At 32.1% G+C, this 23,318-nt stretch overlaps 1 protein-coding gene across 1 annotated transcript in view; it reads left to right on the top strand.

Annotated features, from left to right (window-relative positions):
* Positions 1-17,828, top strand: part of LOC129231734 (glutamate receptor 1-like) — a 376,261-nt gene extending 358,433 nt beyond the window's left edge. Inside the window, exons 11-14 of the mRNA XM_054866095.1 lie at positions 1,071-1,179; positions 10,262-10,399; positions 15,516-15,590; positions 17,307-17,828. Coding sequence (XP_054722070.1) covers positions 1,071-1,179; positions 10,262-10,399; positions 15,516-15,590; positions 17,307-17,387 — 403 coding nt within the window. The 3' untranslated portion in view covers positions 17,388-17,828. The remainder of the gene's footprint in view (positions 1-1,070; positions 1,180-10,261; positions 10,400-15,515; positions 15,591-17,306) is intronic.
* The last annotated feature ends 5,490 nt before the right edge of the window (positions 17,829-23,318 follow it).

Below are 23,318 nucleotides of genomic sequence, written 5' to 3'. Positions count from 1 at the left end.
CAGGTAATTTGGACTAATTACAACTAATTTTGAATGCAATATATAGATTGAAATCAGTGCCAGACACTGTCTTCCTATAGTGCTTGCCAAATTCTCAGCAATTTTCCTAAACCATATTTTTCAATTCCGTCTAGTAGAATAGTTTATGGAACAAAAAATCCCGACTTAGTATTCATAAAAAATAGGAGCTGAGATCTAGAACTACTTCATATACATTGCAGAACTTCATAAAACTAGATCATTTTTTTTCTTTTCTTTTTTAATAAAGTAATATTTTTTCAGTGCTCTGTTTAAAAATAATAGTTTCATAATGTTTTATATAAGTTATTCATGCACTGTGCAGATGTTATTAATAATGCACTCCTGGAATTTTTTCCGATATTATAATTTAGTGAAGCATTCGAAGGTAGTACAGCTTCCGTGAATTTTCGTAGAAGAGTCAATTATGATTTGAATTCTTAGTGAATAAATATTTTATGATACTTAGTTGTCAGTCACAAAGTTGAAATGTATTTAAGTAGAGTCAATATCTTTAAAAAAAAACAGCTCTGTTGATAATTTTTAATTAGTATAAATATTATGATGGTTTTACACCTATAATATTTTTCACTATGACCCCATTTTACCCGCCTGAAGTCATGAATACCAGCGATAAAAAGTCATAACAAAAATTATTTTTTTCATCTTCCTAAAAGACAATGAAAAGCGTTTCTTTTTGAGGTAATGTAAAATAACAACATTTTTTGAGTCTTTGAAATAAAATTGTGTATTTCTTATTCGCTTAATTTTAAAAACCTGGATTTAATGACCAGTTTACCCCACCAGAGCGTATATAATTTATTTACCTCCCCTGAAAAGATACATTGAAATGTCTTCTCGCTTACCATGATTTGAACAAGCAAAGAAGTTTACGCATCTGCACATATTTTCAAGCAACTTAATAACAGCACACAGTTTAATAAAAAATCATTTGAATGGAAAAAGTCAAATGCACGAACACTGTAACTCAACCACATTTGTTTTATTATATTTAATATCACTAATATTTTTAACATAATTTCTTTAACTAGAGATCAGCTAAATTTGGCAGTATTATCTCTTAAAGAGAAAGGAGACTTAGCCAGATTAGAAAACAAATGGTGGTATGATCGAAGCGAATGTAGAAATGGAGACACAAAGGTAAGTTTAATCAATGTATATTATTAGAATCCAATTTCAAAATCGGATATTGCCCGAAACAAATGCTTACATTTCGAATGGATCACTGACAAAAGAGCTAAGTCCAAAATGGTGAATTGTATTTCGGGATTTGTGCAGTTGAATTTAATTGTGCATCTTGATCAATTCGCTATGCGGCGAATCAGTAGTGGATTTTCAAGTTCGATATTGCATTTGGCGGATCAGCGAAACAGCTTTACATAGAGAAATAAACCAGGTAATAATCAGTGACGCGAAATTTACTCCTATGAATGTTGGACAGAACGTTGAATTACGGACTCCAGAACTTGACAGAGGAAGAGCCATGCCAAGAAACGTGATAGCTGTGAAAATGTAAGTGAACGATGATAGCCTGCTCAAACTCGCCACGAAATCGGGAATATTACAGAAGTTGTACTCCAGAAACGAATTGCAATCTACTGAAGACCTTTAAATCGAAAAAGATGTTCTAAATTTCGTACACTAACTTCGGATCACCATTGCCCTGGAATCAGGAAGCTCTCAGTGTTTCTTTCAATGAAATTGCAATAAGCATTGCAACAGTAAAATGTAAGTGTGTACTTTGTGGCATCAAATGTAACTCAAAACGCCATTGTAGTTTCAATTGCAAAAACACGTATAACTGCATTTTTAAAAACTTATTCCATTATTTATTATTTTTATTATGCTTTATTCATTCTCAATTTCTTTTATTTAATCAAATATTTAGAATTAAAAACAATCATTTTCTGACTTTTAACTACATTTTTTTTCCCATGTGAAGGAGTTTCGCCCATACGCGAAAGGTAAACTCGCACTTGGACCACAACTGATTTGCCGCATCGCGAATTGATCAAATGACGACTAAGTTATCAAAAGGGAACATATTAATTTTCCAAAAAATGTTCAGGAGGTGGAAAAAAGAATAAGTGTAACAGCAAAATATTTTTATTATTTTTTCTGGGCACAGAATTGAGCACAAAAATGTAGATTCTGTTACAGAGTTCGAAATTTTCCCATAAAAAAACAAGAAGATAAAACTTAATTTTGGATATGTGCCCTTTGGAACGAAACCTGAATGTTGAGAGCTTCAATTTCACCAAACCTCTATTATAAACCTCCTCAATGACATTTTAAGGAATATACTTAAGAATTTTGGGAGAAAAAAAAACGAATTCGAACCACAGATTGAAAGATTTACTCCCTCGATTTGCAGCCCCCAAAAGCTGGAAGTTAGAGTGCATAAGAACAAATACTTAAAGTTATACAAACACTAACCTAAAAAAGTGACTTGTTTACTTTAGCAGTATGATGTTTTCCTTGTAGCAGAAATTCTTTCAACAATCTGCGACGCAGATGAAGAAATTCAAAAATAGCACGGATCCAAAAAATCGTACTAGGTTAAAAATCGCACCAGTTTTTTTTTTCGCAATGTAATAGAAGAGAGTGAGGCTAAAACTCATAATAAGATCAAAATTTGTTAGGGAAACTTAGTTCTAGAATTATTAATTTCGAAATTAAACTATAGTATGATACGCTAGGGTGGTCCTTAGATGAGGTTAAAAAATAAAATTGTGAATTTTCAACGTGCCACCCCCTAGTTTTGATTTAGTATATAAAAAAGAATTACTCTAATTTGTTGAGATTTTAAGACAAACTTTAGGGGTCGCTACCACAGCTGAAACTTTTGAATTTTTGGAAAAAAATTCGAAAATTCGCATTTTCAGTAAAAACAACAATATTTATTGAATATTTTTTTACATTTTATAACTAAACACATCTATTACGATTTTAAAAACTCCTTCAATTAACATAAATAAAAAACCAAATCACAGTTTATTGCCTTTTAAGACAATAAAGTGCTTTTTTAGAGTCCTGTAATTTGCTTCTGAATTGTTTCACTAACAGCAACAAGTGCTGTTTTTGTTCTTCCTTTTTGTAAGAAGTTTATTCTATTCTTCCATTTGTGAAACTTCACAACCAGATAAATTATTAACATCTTTTAATAAAATATCAATTTCTTTACTTTGCTTGTAGGATTCGTCTTTTTATACTGTCACATCTTTTTGTAGAAATTCTCAAGATATACTCAAGATTAAAAAAAAACGCATTGTGTTGGCTTGATTCAAAATCATTCAAACCCTTTTTAAAAACGACATCTGGATCTATTCGGGCTCTCCTTAAGGGTTTATCATCTCCTTTTCTTTTAAAGCATAGGTTTCAATCAAGTTTGTAATCCTAAGACTTTCTTTTAAAGCGTCAACCGGCTTCCCTTTCATTTCTTGAGGAACAATGGTCACAAAACGCTACAGCGACGAGCTCGTCTGATAGATACCACAAATGGTGAACAAACTTGTTCATTGCACAAGTTGAAACTTCATAAATGAATCTTCATACTTTTTTAGGTATTTTAAGAGTTGCAAATTATTTTTGGCTCAAAATAGCAGTTGCTGATTGAAACCAACCCTTTACGTAGCATTTTACTACAAACAAGCATATGTCGCGAATGCCAGCCTTTTCTTGTTTGGAAAGTTCAAATTGATCTCTAAATACATAAATTTTAAGAGCTTAAATTATCTTTGTCATCCATCGAACACGATGTAACTCCTTTTGGAGCTCTGAAGCGTGCTCCCCTTTTGGGAGTTCCTCCAAGAAATATGATGGTCAAATCTGAAAGTTCTTCGTAGTCGTCTCGAGGTTGGAACTGGTCAAGTCGATTCTTGGCAGATTCGACGATATCTGGTGAATTTTGGGTTACTTTCTTGTGAATAAAAATATTAGCTTTGGCAGTTTGAAAACTACTGGGATTAATGGAGCTCCAAAAATGTTTAAATCGTTTGAGTATCAGTATTTCAGGCCCTATTGATGATCCAATATTTTAAACCACAACAGCCTCAAGCATTATTTTAAGAACACAATAGTGACAAGCCATCCAGATTAATTCTCTGTTTTCCGTTTTTTTCTCAATGAGGACACATGCTCTTTTCGTGATCCTGTGTTCGTCGAAGTTGTATCAAAACACAGGCATTTGACTTGGTCACTGATTTCCCATCAGTATTCTAGAGTTACGCAAACAACCGAAGCTATTGTTTCTCCTGTTCCCAATTAGAATTTCGGCACCAAAAGAAATTTCTCAATAGCTTTTCTTGAAACAATGATTGTTATTTGGTCAACAGTTTCACTACATACAATGTCTTCTAAAAGTTTTCGTCAAAGTAAACGATTTAAGAAACATCAACTGAGAATTTACTTTTCAAATATTGGGCTGCGTTCTTTCTGCTTTTCATTCTGAAACGCCGAATAGAGGATCTGTTTAAGTAATATTCCGATGGATCGCAACCTACGCTTTTAAGCGTTGTTGTCAAGAAAACAGCGGCTTTTCTATCACTCAGCTTTGCTGCATCAAGACTCAAAGCATTATCATTATTTAGAACGTTCTTTCTACCTCTTTTTCTTTTTCAAGTGGGTAAGTCGCACGATAAACTTTGGTCTGCATTTAAAAAACAGCTGTAATTTTCAATCAAGTCACATTTACCGTCATTTTACTGTAAAGGAGTTGGTACTCGTTCAAACAGCAGTCTTGTACTTTTTTTTCCTCACGTTGCTTCATTTTGTCTACCTTTTACGTATCACATCAACCTTGTCTGAGCAAAATTGAATTGTTTTGCCTCTTTGGCTACTTTCTCAACCACCGTAATGTTGCGTAATAAAGCTCTGGAGCAAAAAATATGATCCATCGAAAAGTTTAAAAAAAATATGAGAAAAAGTTTGATCTTCTAAAATGTCATATTTTTCTGACTTTCTATATGATAAAGACGGAATAGTTCCACTGAATCATCGGTGAAAGTTGGCATTATTCAGTTTTGGTCGTTCACGGTAACAAATATAAACATGTAATATTTATGTCTGTTTGTTTTCTGCAGTGCTAATATAAATGAATAGGAGCAAGACGTTTTTTTGGCGCTAGCTACTCCTTTTTTTCTGGGGCCAAGTTGTTCCTATTAACAACTTGCTACAGAAAAAGGAGCAATTGGCCCTCATACGAATATATCCTTGAAAAATCAAATTATAGGTTAGATAAAGAAACGTAAATTGTTACAACGAAGTATATACTGATCAACAATGTATATTTGCATAAACACAACAAATGACTAAACATAATCTATTAAATTTCGTGAAAAAGACTAAAAAGTTCAAAAACGAAAATATATACAAAAGTGGATCACCGACGCACGTGCTCAGCTTTTATATGCCACACACCTCTGGCCCGAGTATTCATGGCTGTCATTTGTGCGCTGCGACATTCTATTTCACCAGGTATTAACTAAATGTGTTTGTCTTTTTTTATATTATTAAACTGTTTCAAAAGGAAAACTTCCCCACGGAACTTTTTCTTTCTGCTCTCCCGTATCATTACTAACTACAAGATCTACAAATAAAATATTTTGCTCCTTCCTTATATTAGAAAATTTTGAAATATCATTTTTAAAAGATAAACAATCGAAAACTAAAAATTCTATCAGATATATTTTCAATAATTGTAAAAAAAAAAATCGTACAGGGATATGGGAATAAGAATTTTCTCCATCCTAGAAAAAGAACTACTAAGAAAATAACTTGTTAATTCACATCAAATCCTCCTTGATAAAGTAGTGTTTCAGCAACGAGAAATAGGAAGGAACGGGATTTAGAGTTGTCATCTTAAATTACAAAAGAAAATGGAATCACACGCGTGTACGAAAAAATTCGAATTTCACGATATATCTTAAGCTCAGAGAGACAACTTAAGCTTGTTAAGACAACATGTGCTTGGCATTTGGCCAATGTCTATTTCTATTCTCCTTATTTGGACCTTATCTTAGCTCTAATCCACCTTATATAAGACTACAAGCAAAAAATGTAAATGACGAACTTTTATTTTTGACTTGAGCTTCGGCTCGGTTTTAAAAATAGGTGGGAAATACGTATTTTGGTTCATAAAAGAGTTTTAAAAAGGGTATCTTCACAAGACGTTTTTTTTTTTTCATATGACGAATATAAACGAATAAAATTGTGATATCAAAAAAAAAAAAAAAATCAAAACCATAGTGTGATTCATAAAAAATATATTTTATATTAATGGAACATATATGTTTTAAATAAGGCAAACAAGTTTAATGTGATGTTAAAAAAAAAAAAAAAAAAAGAAAGAAAAAAAAAGAGAAAGAACTTATAAAGTCTATTGCAATTGTGTTTTGACGACTAATAATGCTAATATTTTTCATTCAAATTAATTTCAATATAAAAGAGGCTCGATGAGAACGTGTTCCTAGGCAAACAAATATTTCATCATTTCTGGAAAGTTTCTCAAGAATTTCAAAAAAAATTTCTATAGCAATGTCCATATAGAAGAAAAGAAACCACAATGAAACATCTTGGAAACATCCGATATTCAATAGCAAGAAGAAAGAACATCTCAATAACAAAACATAAACCTAGCAAAATTAATATGTTTTCCTAGTGGTTGGAATTTTACATATGGTTTTGGTTATATATTTTAGACAGATTACAAGGACAGTACAGTGAAATAGTTAAGGTTACTTACATTTATCAAAATAAAAAAGGACTTAGTTTTAAAATAACAGCACATAAAAGAGTGAATATTTTTTTAATAATAAAACTTGTAAAAAAAATATATTTCATTCTTGGCAGTAAATTTGTACCTTTCGTTATCTCTTTCCCCTATATGGAACGCGATAATTAAAATATTTTCCTAATGAAATATTTTCTATTGAATTATCCGAAATACTTCCTTCAAATCAAGGAAATTTCTGAATGACAGCAAAAACAAATAAAGCAATAAATGTATAGCTTAATGAAACAAAAATAATTAATTATACGTAAATAGTTTAATAACAAAATGAAAAAATACTTAAAGTAAATTATTTCGTTTTTCATCTCATACGCATGAAAAGTTGTACTGAACAAATAAAAGCATTAAAAATGAAAGCATGACTAATATTACTATACGAAAAAACAAGTATTACTATTGCCACAAAATAGGGTTGGTTGATGGAGGTGGGTTCACCCCCCTAAAACTGAAACATGGATAAAGTTTTCCGCCTTTTTTGAACAGAGCATATTGAATTTCACTACAGTGATTGGTTTTGCAGATATTTGGCATTCGTGGAATTTTTTTCTAGGTCATAGCACTTAATCAAAAAAAATAAATATATATATATATATATATATATTTTTTTTTTGCGACTTTAAGCAACATTTTTCAAAGAAGTGTTTCCAGGTTAGTTTTTATTATTTTTTATGATAACTATTTTTTCACGTATAGTTTTAACTTAAAGAGCATACGACAACAAGAATTTTTGTATAAATATTATTAATAAGCGTTTAAGAGGAGGAGTCCCACTTACTCCGTACATTGCTATTCGGGGTAAGTGAGCCCCCCTATAATAAAGGGGATTTCAAAATCAAAAACAATTTTGATTACATATTTGTATTGGTGAAATACAAGACACTTATGATGACTTAGTAGGAGTTAGTAGTTCAGCTACAAAAACTGCTAAAGCTGGTGATTATGTATTTGTGAAACATACATGAAAAGAAACCATTAATATTTAAGTAGGTCTAATGTTGGAAGCTGATAATCCAAATTAAAAAATATTGTTGAATTTTCAAGAATGAATAGAAATAGTGACTTTTTATTGACATAGTGCAGATGATGTTGAAATAATTACTAAGGATGAGGCGATAAGGTTCCTTAGTCAACTTTACATAAACGCAGTCATTTAGTGTTTCCAATTTCTTTTCGAACTTATAGTTTTGGGCAACTTACTCAAATTGATCTTAATCAACTGTATTACGTTGATTAAACACACCTTTATACGTAAAAGTAAAATATATCATTATAGGCTTTGATTTAATTTCACAAATGAAATTGTTTTGCTTTTCGTTTTAAAATTTTCCGTAATACAAATTTAAAAGGTAGTAACTATCTCATAAATGGATGTATTTACAAAAAATATTTCACACTAAAAATTTACATACATTATCATGTAAGACTCCCTTACCCCTTTTTTAGATATGCTTGATTTAAATTTAATTTAAAGGGGGGTGATCCACTTACCTCTTACTATTGGGTAAGTGGGACACTCATCTGATTTGTTAAAAAATATATAATTGTTAAGAATATTTAAAGCATAATTTTGGAAAATAATGATGAACTTTTGTTTATTAATAATGTCCAAGATAAAATAAAACAATAAGTTCAAGTTTTTTTGCTTCAAAACTTTTGTATAAGGTTTCAAAAACGTACTATTCTCAAAACGTACTATTCTCTCCCATTTACCCCAACCAACTCTATTACTATATGAGTATCAAATTTTGAAAATGACTTGTACTATGATGTACTTTAATCTTTAGAGTTTTTTTTCTTTATGTTGACTCGAATCAACTGTATTTTTAATAACATACACTACTCAAAAGTGAAATTACCACACCAAAAAATTATCTGCGAAGCTTCATCAAAATTATAGGAGCGATAGTGATATGATTAATATGCAAATGTTTTTAAAAAAGACCAAAATGTTTAAAAAATAACCAATTTATTCAAATAGTGTCCTCCTCGGGTAGCGCTATTGGCCCCAATTCCGCGAGACTTCCTGGCCCCAATCCGGCAATGCGTTCATTGATGGTGGCTTTAGGTTATCTTAGCCAAGCTACTCTGCTAAGCACTAAAGTCGTAGCTGCACTTTTTATAAAAAATGAGTGATCGTCACCAGCGGTTTCTTAATAACATAGTTTACTCTGACTGTAGAAAAAAAAAGATGTAACATGACTGATTACTTTCAGGTAACACTTAAGGACTTCAAGGGTTAACCCTACTTTTCTGAGAAAAACAAGTTTTTTGTGAAAAACTTTCCTGGTTCGCAACAAGCTTCATGAATGCCTACTTATACTGTGGTGAAAAACATTTTTAGCTACCAGTGAAAAAATATATCAGGACAGGGAAGGATGTAAAATCAGGTTAGGGCTGTTACGAATTCGTCGTGAGACATGAGGCCTAGCATTGACTTATTGTAATAACGTGTTTGAAACCGGCCTGAAACAATGGGAGAACAACATGATCCTCAACTAGTGTGACAAATCGGTCCGGCTGTCAAACTGCCGTCAATGTGTACTAGGAGCGTCATGAGAATAAATATTACATCAATCCGAGTCAAGAAGCTTAGTGTCAGCGTCATCGTATGTGAATCATCAAATGGCATCTAGAATTGTTAATGGAGTAATCTCGTTACTGTCTGTGGCGAAGTGACAGTCATCGAGGGAGTTGGCGGAGACCCACAGAAAACGCTACAAACCAATTCTTTTAGCCGAGCGTCACACCGGTCTTGCCTTTGGCCTCATGTGATGGGATGGTATCATGGAATGTTTGATTTTCAGGACTCCTCCCCTGGTACACATTGATGGCAGATTGACAGCCGACAGTTACATCGCACAAGCTGTGGAGCCGGTTGTTCTGCCCTTGTTTCAGGCAGCACCCTATACGGAATTACAACAATCCGCGGTGTCGCGCGTTGAACTCTTAACAGCCGGACAGGATTTAACATTCTTCCTTGTGTCTGGCAGTCACTACAAATTTGAATTCCATCGCGAAAATTTGGCATATCATACCATTGATGATCTGCTTACAGCAGTGGATGTGTCTTAGCTATGACGAAATCATCATTAACCATCAGTAAATTCCTTTATAGCTAAATCACCGGATTAAGGCATGTAAACCTGAACAAATTGGTTAATTATTAATCATTTTAGTCTGTTTTTAAATCATTTACCTATCCTTCTCACCACTATCGCTCCTGCTGCTTTCTTGGAGTTTTAACTTCACTTTTAGGAGTTAATATTTTACCGGAAAGTCGGCACTGAAAAGGGTGCTAATATTTTACCATTTCACTTTGCCCCACACTCCCTTACCTTTTTTGAATGATGCAAAAAGAATTGGTATGTTTCACATTCAATAGTTGTAACTTAAAAAAAAAGCCAAAATATTGTATTGTATTACGTGTTACAGGAATCCTCACAAAACGAGTTAACACTTAGCAACGTTGCTGGATGCTTTTATATATTGATTGGTGGCCTCGTCTTAGCAATGATAGTGGCTTTACTTGAGTTTTGTTACAAAGCAAGAATGGAAGCTGTTAGAACAAAGGTAAGTCCAACCCGTCAGCTTGCGAATAGAAATACCACATGCTCAGCGTCGAAATTTATTTTCTGTGCTATTTCTGATGTTTTACTGATTTCGTCGCATTGTCCAAGTTTGTTTGGCAGGTAGCGATGTAAATGTTTTTAATGTAAAATTTATTTCACAGCCGAGTGTGTGTGTGTGTGTGTTTTACTTAATGCTCTTTTTTATTTGTTTATTTCTTTTAAAGCAAATGAAAAATATGGTTGTAATGTTTTCTGTTCGAGATCTTGGAAATTAAAAACATTTATGAAAATGAACAGTATGCGGTTTCAGTGAGGAGATGAAAAAAAAAAACATACGGGAAAAATCATTTCTTTGTAACATAGCCCTTAGTTAAACTGTTTTCAAAAACGTGTACATTTTGTATACTTACAGGTGATTCTCACAATTAGAGACGCTTTCACTTTTAAGTTTTTAAGTGCTAACTTGAATTTATATCTGGAATTACTTGCTGTGTTTTTGAATACTCTTTTCAGGAAACGTTGGTTTAAGTCCTCACTTATTTTATTGTTAAAGGCATGGCCCTTTTAAACGTTTTATTAATTTTTCGCAAAAGCAAAAGCATAAAAACATTAAAAATTCAGTTAAAAGAATAACTCAAACAAAAGAGCGGAAAATTGCTTTAAATGCAAATGTATGGATTAAAGCCAAACAGAATGATGAAATATTCCCATTAGTAAGTATTCAGAGCACTTAAACCTTAAAGCTCATAAATAATGTGGTGCAGGATTTAAGAAAATCCGGGAAGGAAATTACGTATATTTGAATTGATTTTTGTTGAATCATATTCATGGTTAAATTTCATTGTTTGTACTCGTTTTGAAACGCGAGCTTTGATTTCCATTCATGTCGTTATCTTTGCGTGCAACAAGAAAAACATTTCCATTTGATTTTAAACAAGTTTCCTTTGAAATGTGTTTTGTCTGGACTTTTCAGCTACTTATTAAAACTTAATAGAAATATATGTAAAGTGCAGTGTAAACTTGCCTTTGTGACTGAAATCTAAATGTAAATACTGGGAGAGCTATCTTTGAAGAGAGTATCAAAAGACTTGCTTTTAAAGAAGAGGTTATTTATGTACGTTGCTCAGAATTAATTTGATAATTGTGGCTGTAAAATGAAACGTGTGCAACGTGTGTATTAAAATTTTTTCCTTTATTCATATTGCTTTTAGTAAATATTTTACTACTGGTTCAATCAACAAATGAATATCCAAAGCTATACAAAGATAAATTCATGTGTGTGGCGTAAAATGCCTTATGTTTCTAATCCCCACTTTTAATTTCTCCATATTTTACACACATACTTATTTTATTTGTTTTCAGTTATTTGAAAATACAGTTGTAAATTTTGTTGCCACTGCACTTTTAGGCGCTATGCATGACTGTTGATTGACGTCCGCCTCCTTTGATTTTATTTTTCTATGCTTTTAATGCGGCTGTCCATGTCAATCGAAATCAAATTATTTATAAACGACCTTATTGACGTTACACAACCTTTTTTACGAGAAAACAGTATCACGAGAAAACAGTGTCCAGCACATAACATCCAGCATCCAGCCCCTGGCATTTATTTGAGTTTTGACTTCTTCAATTCAAACTGTGATTGCGGTAAAAACCAATAGTTAAAACAAGAAACCCAACGAGTAGGGTCCTACCGCAATTTGTGATTGCGAAAACATAATTTAAATTCAAGATCTCAAAATTCTAATTTTATATTTCCCCCCCTATGTGCATAGTTTTCCTTACAGATTAGCCGCAAGAATTTACTAAGATTAATTGATTAGTAGCATATTTTTCATTTCTTTATTAGTAGTAACTTTATTTTGCTTTTACTATTTGTAGATACTGTCTACCAAGAAAATAACCGGCCATCTACCGTGTTTTATTTTAGGCCCTTACACAACAATTATCTGAAATTTAATGCACTATAAATTATTTAAGGCATTATGATCTCCCCCTCAATTTATAAGTTAAATGTAGAAGTATAACTAATCCAAACATAGTGAAAATTATTCGTTTGAAAGAAGCTTCGTAAGTACTTGGTTGCATCAATAATGCAATTCCTCTGGTAACATTAAAGAATTTGTCAATACAGAAGTAAACTTTAAAAAAAAATCTGTGCACATTTTAAAGCACAAGCCGAAAACGCTAAAGGATACTATTAAAGCAGTAACACAGACCACTAACAAAAATCTGCCAAAATAACCAAATTATTCATTAAATATCAAAGCTACTGTTGTGGAAAATTTAAAAACTAGGGTTTTGGAGGACGAGAATAATTAATTTTGACTTTTTTTTCTCTCTTTTGGAAATCCATTTCGAATGCAGGGTGCAATATCAGACTAATGATTAGTTGTTCAATAGAATATACTCGTCCCGGTTATACTCGTCCCGGTAGAGTTAAAGGAGTCTAATCTTACTTAGGAGGTTTGACTGAAAAAAAAAACAATAAAAATATAAAAGTTGAGGGACTTTATTAAAACCCTACTAGGTAAAAATTAGAAAAAATCTTGACTTTAGAAACAAAATTAATTTTATGCAAAAAAAAAAAAAAAAAAAAAAAAAACAGGATCATATAGATCTGTTTTTACGGCATACGATTGTTTGAATGTACACCCGAAACTACTAATTTTTTTCTTCCGTTAAGTCAAGTTTACTCTAATCCTGAAAACCATAAAAATCTACGTTTCAAACCGCCAAGTGACCAAGTCCTTAATCAAGCTGTGATGTTTTTGGAGCAGCGATGAAGTGGCTAAACTTAAAAACAAAGACTGGTTAATTCTTTGTCTATTCTCTGTTGATTTATGTTAGCCAAATCTTTTATTGCCCTTATTTATTTGTATTTATTTTATCGAGCAATTTTTGAGCGACCTTTTTTTTCTTTATTTTATTATTTATTCATTTACTTTAAATTACAGATCTCAATAAAAATGGTTTTCGTACTGGCAACATCACAGGAAAAAAGTCAGAACTTATTCCATATTTCCAAAACCAATTTTTTGTATTGGCAACAGTTCTGCTATCTATTAAATGCGTTAGATTTTTTTTACAGATTTTTCTCACTGATTAGCATTATTTCTTTAAATATCTATCATATTTTTTATGTCTTTTCTGTGCTAAAATAGGTTTGGCAGTGTTGAATTTTTTCATACGTATTGGCATTTTTTAAATACTGCTTTACATTTATTGCTAAATCTGCTTACTTCTGAAATGTTTCTGGTAAGCTTGTTCAATTTAATTCTTACTTTTGTAACAATAATACGAAGCTTTTTACTTAATTAAATGTTTCCAAAAATGCATGCAATATTTTTTTGATCATGTTTACTACATAACTAATCCTTTAGATTAATGTTATAGGTAGCATAAAACTACTCATGCAAAGTACAGTAAAAGTTTGAAATGAAAACTTTCGCCAAAATTTCGAATTTAAATCTATACAGTATTGAGAGGAAATGTAATTTTTCTTGAGGAGCTCAACCTGCAAATGGAAAATACATTAGATGGTGCACTAGATGAAGTGGAAAAAAGTGAAGAAAACAACTATGCAGCACATAAATTTTCATTACCTGCATACTTATTCTTCTTCATTAGTTTAAAAAGTTCAGGCGGAAGTTGATTATTTTCGTTGAAGTGCGGTATATATACATTTCGTGTTTAATTTAAAGCACAACTAGCTAAAAGGAATAAAGACCACCAATAATGAAAATAAAAAAGTTAAGTTTTAAAATAAAAATATTTTGGCTTAACGGAAAACTGGAACACGTTAATTAAAAAATAATGGCTTTAAGTAAATGTGTAACCACTTTCGTGCATTTTAACCAAAAATATATGTGCATTAAGAATTGATATTGATATTTTTAAAAAATTTTGTTTTGCAAATTCTGCGACTCGTTTTTTAAAATAATTTTGATAAACAAATAAACTAAAACAGAACAAAAAATCCCGTTTCATTTTATTTGAAATTATTCTCTTACTCTAAAAGCTTTATGGCTATTTTTTTTATTGCAATGACCTACATTGAAGCCGATGAGCGATATGTAAAAAAAAGGGGGGAAATTGAGTAATTTGATTAACTGTTCAACAATGAAAAAACAGAGCTTATTTGCACTGAACTCCAAATAGAATAATTGTAATAAACGATTCACAAAGGGCACTTGTTATCCATTACTTTATCTATCCCATGTCAAAGAGTAACAAACCGCGTGCTGTGAATTTTCTTCCTCAAACTACCTTGATTAATGTGGCCTTTGAGAATTCAAAACTTTTCAAGGATCTAACTCATGTTTACCGCTACAGTAACGATAAAATTGTGTGGTTTCTAACATTTTTCAAGGTTCTGTATTCTTTTTATTGGAGCATATGTGTAATAGAAGCTTAAATTAACAATATATCACTAGAATTACGTTAGTCTTTGTGTACCTAGAAATAAGAAGAGGATCACTTTGACCCTTTGAAAAGAAATCTGCATAGCTCCCTACATAATGTTATATATTTGAAAAAAAAAATAGTTAAAAAAAATAATTTAAATCAATTACAGTTTATTTTAAAGGCTGTAGAGATTTTAAGGATTAATAATGAAGAATTTTGAAAAGGTTTAAACTGCCGTTAGAAAAAACGGTGCCTTTTTGTTGTTATTTCGATAAAAGTATGTGCCATGTGCAGTTATATACAAAAAAATAATAAATAAAACAATTTATTAAGCAATTTATTATTAAAATGTTATTCGTTTCATCTGTACTTTCTTACCGTGGTGATATGGTAAAAGCATGGTATGAACCGAATTTGAAGTAAAACTGGTTGCTGGGAAAGTTTTTCGACCAAATTAAAAGGGATTCACTTCAAATCGCATTGTGGGTTGATAATATCAACTAAGAACTAATTACGTTATGAAAAAAAAAGCACATACACACACTAAAATTTAAATAGTAAATTGGTTTTAGCTCCAAACGCTGCGTATATAATTGCAAGAAAAATGTTTTTTTGTTCTGATTTAATTATTGCGTTTGATGTAACAATTCGTGTGAATAAAATAATAAAAAAAGAAAGAATATATACACGGAATTTTTACTTCTTTTCAGATGAGTATGTGTGAAGCGATGGCAAGTAAAGTAAGGTTGTCAATCACTGGAGCAAACGACACAGACCGAGGACGGGTAATGAGTGGCTCTGTCTGATTGGTACAGATGATTTTTACGTAATTAAAATGAGAATTTTGTATCACTCCTTTTAATTGCGTCTCAAACATTACTGATTTCAATAAGAAAAAATCACATTAATGATGAGAAATGCTTTAAAAAACATTTAACTTTTAGATTTTATTTTGTTATTCTGAAGTATATTTTTTCTTTATTTAATGATTAAATTTAAAGAAACAAAATCTGCAACTTATAATTTACACACGTTTCCTTCGAAAGATGAGGTATTTTTGAAATTTGATTAGTATAATCCCGCTCTGTTGTTGGCTCTGCGGGATTTCAGGATTGGCATTTACTTATAGGGCGGAGTTACACAATCCCGTGGCATCGATGAGTCTAAATTGATTCTTTCAATCAAATTTCGAATTAGTTTAACATAATACAACAAGTATTAATTTAATATGTTCACTACTTTGAAAACTAGATTTTGCTATAACGTGGGCACTATCTTAACTGGATCGGACCTGATTGCAAAGGCTTTATTTCGTATTTTTCCTACGAAAATGTATTGTGTTTATATCACCCTAAATGACGTTTTACAACTGGAATTTTTAAAAAAAAATTAATTGAAGGAAAAACTAAATGCATTGCGACATGAATGTGCATTTTTGCATTAATGCAGTGCGTTTTTATGAAACAAATATATACTCGCTCTTAGGAATCCATTTCAGTATTACCTTGCATCAGCCGGCATGCCGGAAACAAGTGAGGTTGACCAGCCTGCAGGAAAATTCGAATTATCCGGCATGTCGGATAATTCGGGGTTCAGTTTTCTACAAAGAAGAAAAATAGTAGACTAAAAAAAATATTTGTTTAATAAATAACACAAGTGTTTCAAGAAGAAATGAAATGTGTTACGAATTTAGTTATGTGCCCATGAAATGATTGACTCATTGTAATTTTTATTAAGTTTTATTTATTTTTTTATTGCAAGTTATTTTAAACTCCTTTTAGATAGACAAATTTATTTTTATTTATTACATAGCGATAATAAATTATTTATGCAATTGTGAAATATTTTAATTTTAGAGTTGAAATGTTTGCTACATTCTAATTTAATTAAAAAAATACTCTTACTTAGATTTTTCTGATAATGTTAAAAATGCAATGTTAATCAATATTGAAATGAAACTTAACTATTAAAAGTCCTTTTAGTATTAAAAAAAAACAAGTTTATTATATTGAATTCCATGTATTTCTCTGACCTCGTTTTCGCCGGCATGCCAGAAAAGACTACTCTAGGATTATTAAAAACCTGGTGAACCCCGAATTTTGCTGCATGATTGCTAGTGCGGGGTAATATGGTACGCAAATATGTCAAACTATCAAAACTTATCTGTTTGTGCTAGACGCTCTAGAAGAGGTTTTTCTCATGTCATAAAATTAAAACATTTTTTCTAGTATGGATCATGAGTATTATTTTAAAAAAGCAAAGAACAAAACTCAAAAGATTACATTAGCTTTGAACGAAAATGCATATTGTTAACTTAATCCTTCCAATCTTCCACTCCATATTGCTTAACAACTGTTTTCTTTTTTTTTTTTCACACTTTTTCTGTTTTAGGTATTAAGTACCTAAGCTAACAGTTTTCCATTTACATGAAACAATAACTGTTACACTTAACATTAAATGTTGCACTTTCTTGCGTTTTTTAACATAGTTTTCTCTTTTAGCCTCAATATTTCCTACCCACTGAACCACTGGTTAGTTCTGAAGGCCTCTGCGAGCAAGTGAACTATCACACTATGGTGTAACAGAGGATAATTTTTTAGCAAGTACGCAACGGAAAGCAACTGCGAATTTTTCATTTTCATACCTTGCAACTGCGTCACTGTTTCGCAAATGACAGTCTGCGTAACATGAAAATTTACAAATATATATGCTGTGTTGTGTAATATGAAACAAGAAATGTTATTGTTGTTACTTGGGAAAACATTAATTTATGAATTGGACTTCGGTATAAGCATAGTTTTACGTGTTGATACATATTATTGTGGAAAAGGACAGTGATGGCTTTTGTGAAAGATGTTGCTGTATATCTAAGTAAGAGTTGCAGCTCTTGTCAGATGATAAGCGGATATTCAGTCATATATGTATATATTTTAGGTTTATGCTAAGCAAGATTAAGGTAAGAAGTGCACCAGCATTCTCAAGGAATGAAGCTGAATTTTTAAACAAACTAAACATGAACAAAGACTATATTTGTCAACGGATAGCTAGAGTTTAGTAGATTTAGCATTTTACCATTTAATAAAAAAACAATTCGTTCATTGATCGAGGAAGAAGTTTTCAGTAACTTTTTCACATGGTGATATTGTTGTGCTGCTTGTTTATTCCATTCAAACATATATTTTATGATGTTTTATCAGTTAAACGTAACAGAAAAAAGCAAAGGCAATTTTTTTACGAAAACATTTTTAGAAAAGTACACCTTTATGTTTATGATATTTTTTATTTGTTAAAAGTATCAAACATGTTCTTTATTTTACATTAAAATTGAGCTCAAAAAATCAAAATGCAATTATGTGCTATGTGAAGCTATTTTTATGCAATGAATAGCATAGAAAGTAACGTATTCTTAGTTCGTTATCAAAATAATAGTATACTTAGTATTTAGAAAATTTCATTACGCCTCGTACATTTTTACACATCCAATATTTTCGTGAAAAGAGTTATTTTACGTAACCGAGCGTAACAAATAGATTAATTACCAAGCATGATGGAAACTGCAGATTTCACTTTGTACTGATTAACATGAAGGATAACGAGGCAAATCGAAAAAAAAGCGATTTCAGTGAGTTTTTAGTTTAGTAGTAAAACTACTAAGCACGTTATTTAACATTAAAAAAAAGCATTCGTGAAAACTTACTAAAAGAGAGAAAAAAAAACTTCGTAATCATATTTTCAGTGTTGGATCTATTTCCAATCTTTCGCAAAATAGCATCTGCTTATGGAGAACTATGAGTATATGTACTTTAGCGAAGATAGTGACCACGACTTATGAAGAAGAGATAGTCCATATGACCGTATCACTTGAAAAGGGAGGGGGCGACTGACTTGGCTTCTTTGCCTAGTTTAGTTGCCCTTTACGCCACGTATAGTTTATGCTTGGATTATTCCACTACAGTCACTTCACGGAGAAATATCGAGTAAAATGCGTATCTTTTGTTTTCGATTTAATTTAGGAATGACTTTATCAATTGCGCATAATTAACGGTTTATGGACATCTACGTGTTTGACAGATCGTCACAAAGATTTCAGCTAGTCCTTACACATGTCCTTTCTTCTTTTAAGTCAAAATTGTATCCTCAACGAAACTGTAAAACAGTTTGATGCTTATGTTTTCTGACTTCAATGAAATGTCCAACATTAAACAAAGAAGTTCAATATAATCAAAATGAGAGACAAAACAACGTTAAGTCACATAATCGTTACTTTACGTGAGTGAGGAAAAACGGTTACTTGGTCTATATAAAGGATATAACTCTTTTAACACTGGTACATAAAAACAAAGGACCTTTTTTTTAGGATAAGGTTCATATCCCTCCATGCGGAATAGAATTCTACACAAAATGCTCTAACAAATGGAAAATCGCAATTTTTGGACTTACATTAGTCCGGGTCTTCGGTACAGATATAATAATTCACATTTTACTTGCATAAACTCAATTTACGTATTCCTTGAAATCTTTAGTTCTAGCAAACAGAAAATAGAGGTACATGCGAAAAATACCTTTTTGTTGCTTTAAAAGTGAAAATTTAATAGTGACGTAAGTGTATAAGTTGAATATTCATTAACTGTAAATATGATATATGGTGTGTTTTAAATGTTTTTTATACTACAAATGTTAAAATTTCAGTCATACTTTCCAGTAATACTGATTTTGTAATTAATTTAAAAGTTCTTATATCTTGTAATGTACAACTGTACTACTGAACAAAACATGTATGTGCCATGAGTAACTGTGTTATCTGTAAGAAAGAATGACCATTGAACAATTTTTAAGGTCAACTACAGCTTACAGACAATTACATTTACCGATTTGAAGAGTATCAATGTTTTGAAATTGAATAAGGTGCTAATCATCAATGCCCCATATCATAGTAGCTTTCGGAACTAAAGCTATGTAGGTGCGAATTTGTACAAGCATAGCTGACCGAAACCAGTATATATACATGTATACATATATAAAATATTGTCACGCACATTTTATAAAAAATAAAAAATATAAAAATTTTGTACCTGTAGGCCCAAAGAAAGGATGCTGATGCATAGAATAGACAAAATGTATATCAGATTTTCAACGAGGGTGGTCCGATAATGAAGGTACAAATTCTTACTGTACAAATTAGGCTTGGGCAATAATGGTGCAAATTGCACCATTTGTTACGTTTATGAGTATAATAAGTGCAAGGTCCGGCTATTAATTTCCAGGACTGACGTAACTGCAAGATAATGAAAAGCCAGAAGATGGCGCTAATGATTGCATGTTGAAGAGCGTTTTCTTGTGCATGCGCAATGCAATCGGCGCCATTCTGAAGTAAGTGGTTTTTGTAGAAAGGCGCTATAAAACGTAGCTCTTCAATTCCTCGTCTCCATAATGCGAACTTTTTCAATTGCTTCCACCGTGCGTACGGACTGCGACCGACCTGTGTGTGAATCATCTTCAACGCTTTTGCGCCCGTCCCGAAAGTGTTTAAACCATTCAAAAGTTCAAGTGAACTTGTTTCAACATTTCGTATGTTTCTGCAGCTGTCTTGCCCAATTTAAAGCAAAATTTAACGATAAGTCATTGGTCCATTTTCACTTCGGCAACAGGAATTTGAGAGCTACGTTTTAATGCGGTTTTCCACGAGAAGTACTTACTTTAGAATGACACCGATTGCACTGCACATGCGCGAGAAAACGCTCTTCAATACGCAATCATTAGCGCCATTCTCCGGCTTTTCGTTCTCCTACAGTTACGTCAGTTCTGGAAATTAATAGCCGGACCTTGTAGAAACCAGATGTTGCTTTATTTAAGAAGCAATTCAGGTTCAAAAAAATAAAGAATCTTGGCGTATTTAGTCATGCAATCTGCCAAGTTTGAGACAGTGGAACTTATCAGATTTTTATTTATTTGTTTTGTAAATCAAAGAAGTTTACAAGTAAAGAATCCCAAGTAGATATATTCCAGGCTGTTTGTTAGGGAGAATGTTTTAAGAGGAGAATAAGTCAAGTAATGAAGCCGAAAATGCAGGAATGGATCTGAACAATTATCAGGAAAATAAGAGAAGCAGCAGAGTTTTATATTAAAAATCATGAAACTTCTGATCTGACGAAAATTTATCTTGATCATATGCGAGTTAAGCTTTCTCAAAAACTTGGCTCTCTGGGTGCCAAAAATTATCTGGAGTACTCCGAAAGCTTGACAAGCAGTTCTGCGAAGAAGGGCTTAACTTGGATGGGAGTTCATCTCCTGCATTTTCGATCTTTCATTGTCAGTGACCATTTCATATTAGAAAGAACTTAGAGCATTAATTTATGTATAAGGTTCTTCCTTTTTGTTTTAGAAACTAAGTCCTGCTGTTAGTGGATGTTTTACGTAGTTTTGCTATAAAGTAACTCATGTCGAGAAAGCATCTAAATTGTGAACCTTTTCTGATACGGTCAAAATCCTTCAAACTTTACTTCCAGTGTAATTTTGCAGCATACTTTTAATTATCGAACCACCCTCGTATATCGAATGATTCTGGCACGGCTGAGTTCAAAACTAATGTCATAACATATAAAAATAATATGATGTCAAAATACTTTAAAAAACAATATCTCTAAAGATAAAGAATGCAGTTTAATATAAAGTCCCTCATACGTTTACAACGGAAACTCTCATCAAATCCTTACGCTGTCTAACAAGGGAAATCATAGATTAAAATACAGTTGTTATGACAGAGACCATCATAGAAAGGAGAATGCAATATTTTGTTGTGATACGTCGTTTTTGATTCGTCTTACTGCCCGATTCGAGCTTTCTCATTTTTATCTACTCGATGTGCTAATGTCAAACCGGCACCCTTAGCAATACTCACGACAAAAATCCGACAAAACATTTTCATTCACTGTGCATCAGACCAGTATTCGTGCAATTGGGGTTTTTCTCAAGTAGTGAGGAACGGGATCCACATCATATCGCTCATGCTCCCGATATCGTCAATCACTATTTCCTAATGACTAACAATGATGAGACAAAGATGATGAACACTGCAACTATTACTCAACTATTACTCAATTTAAAATTTTGAAGCCACAAGTGCTTCTAACTTTTGCGCTGTGAGTTAATTTGGTTTTTCTAGTGAGCTGCTTTTAAAAAATACTCCGTGTGTTATCAGTATTGGGAGTAGTAATTTGCAGTAATGCGTTGTCTCACTAACGCTAGGTAAACTACGGAAAATAGGTTATTTGATAAGTTGTATTTAGTTCGCGTTTACATTGCGAATATGGCACTAAAGCAGCAATGTTTGCTTGTTGGAATGTTCCTAATATCTCCCCCAAAGTGTTCCAATTATTACCTAGTAGGCGACTCAAATAACAGAGGAAAACATTACCGAACATTCATTGCAATTTCCACAGCAACCTATTCGAGGACCGATCATGGTAATATCAACCAATATGAACCGTTTCATTACACTCTATACATTTAATTCCAGGTTTGGATCAGCAGTTATATAGTCACGAGTTCTGTAAAAAATACTGCCTTGTATATCTCAGCTTCCTTTTGGCAAGCCACAAGCTGATCAGATTCAAAAGAAACAAAACAGAAGAAGAAAAATGACTTCTTTTAATTTTATCTATTCGGCTGATGACGACGAACCATCCTGGGCGTTATAGGCTGAGAGTGAGAGTAGCAATGGCGATGATCGTGCACAATGTTGCATTTAAATAAAGGATATCATTCATGTGACGATTTTGGTGAATCTTCGTTAAGATGTAAATAGTATTGACGTCATGAAAGCATTACAAAAGAAAAAAGACAAAATTTTAATATTTTCTAAGAGTGTCCGTGTCAGCTCACTACATAGTTTACAATACATATATGCAAATGCATGTGAAAACAAAGTAATATTTGTTCACTCTCTACCTACACTTTCTTATGCAGGCGATATTAAGAGCATCCGTGGGTGGTATTAGGAACGTATTTTTATAAACTGAAAATTGTTTTTGTTTAGAATTATTTTATTAACACGTTCAGCATACTGATGATAAAAAAAAAATTACTGCGTAATCATTTTACCACATAATATCTCATCGCCCGACCTATATCATAATTCTATCAGAAATATGTATTCTCCTTTGGGAAACCAATATCCCCAAGTGGACGATATTTGGACCCCCTACCTTACTCTGCTGAAGTTTACATACATGGTCTACTCGAAAAGTATTGTCAGTGAGTCAATGATTACAATATATTTATCAATCCGGACATTACAATGCGTTAAAAAGGTTTCAAACCAGATTACCTCTGAGTATACACATAGTTTCCTACGATATTTCTGAGCATTGAAGGCGTAACAGTTATTCTTCAGAGTCTTAGTGCAAGTCTCTTTTGCAGCAGAAAATGTCTCAAAATGAGGAAAAACATATGTTCATCGTGTTAACTTTGAACCAGAGAGAAAAAAATAAGTTTATGAGAGCTACGTCAGATCT

Source organism: Uloborus diversus, chromosome 10, assembly GCF_026930045.1.
Source record: "Uloborus diversus isolate 005 chromosome 10, Udiv.v.3.1, whole genome shotgun sequence".
NCBI classification, from domain to species: Eukaryota; Metazoa; Arthropoda; class Arachnida; order Araneae; family Uloboridae; genus Uloborus; species Uloborus diversus.
Note: the sequence above shows the minus strand (reverse complement) of the source record. Positions and strands in the feature narration are given on the sequence as shown.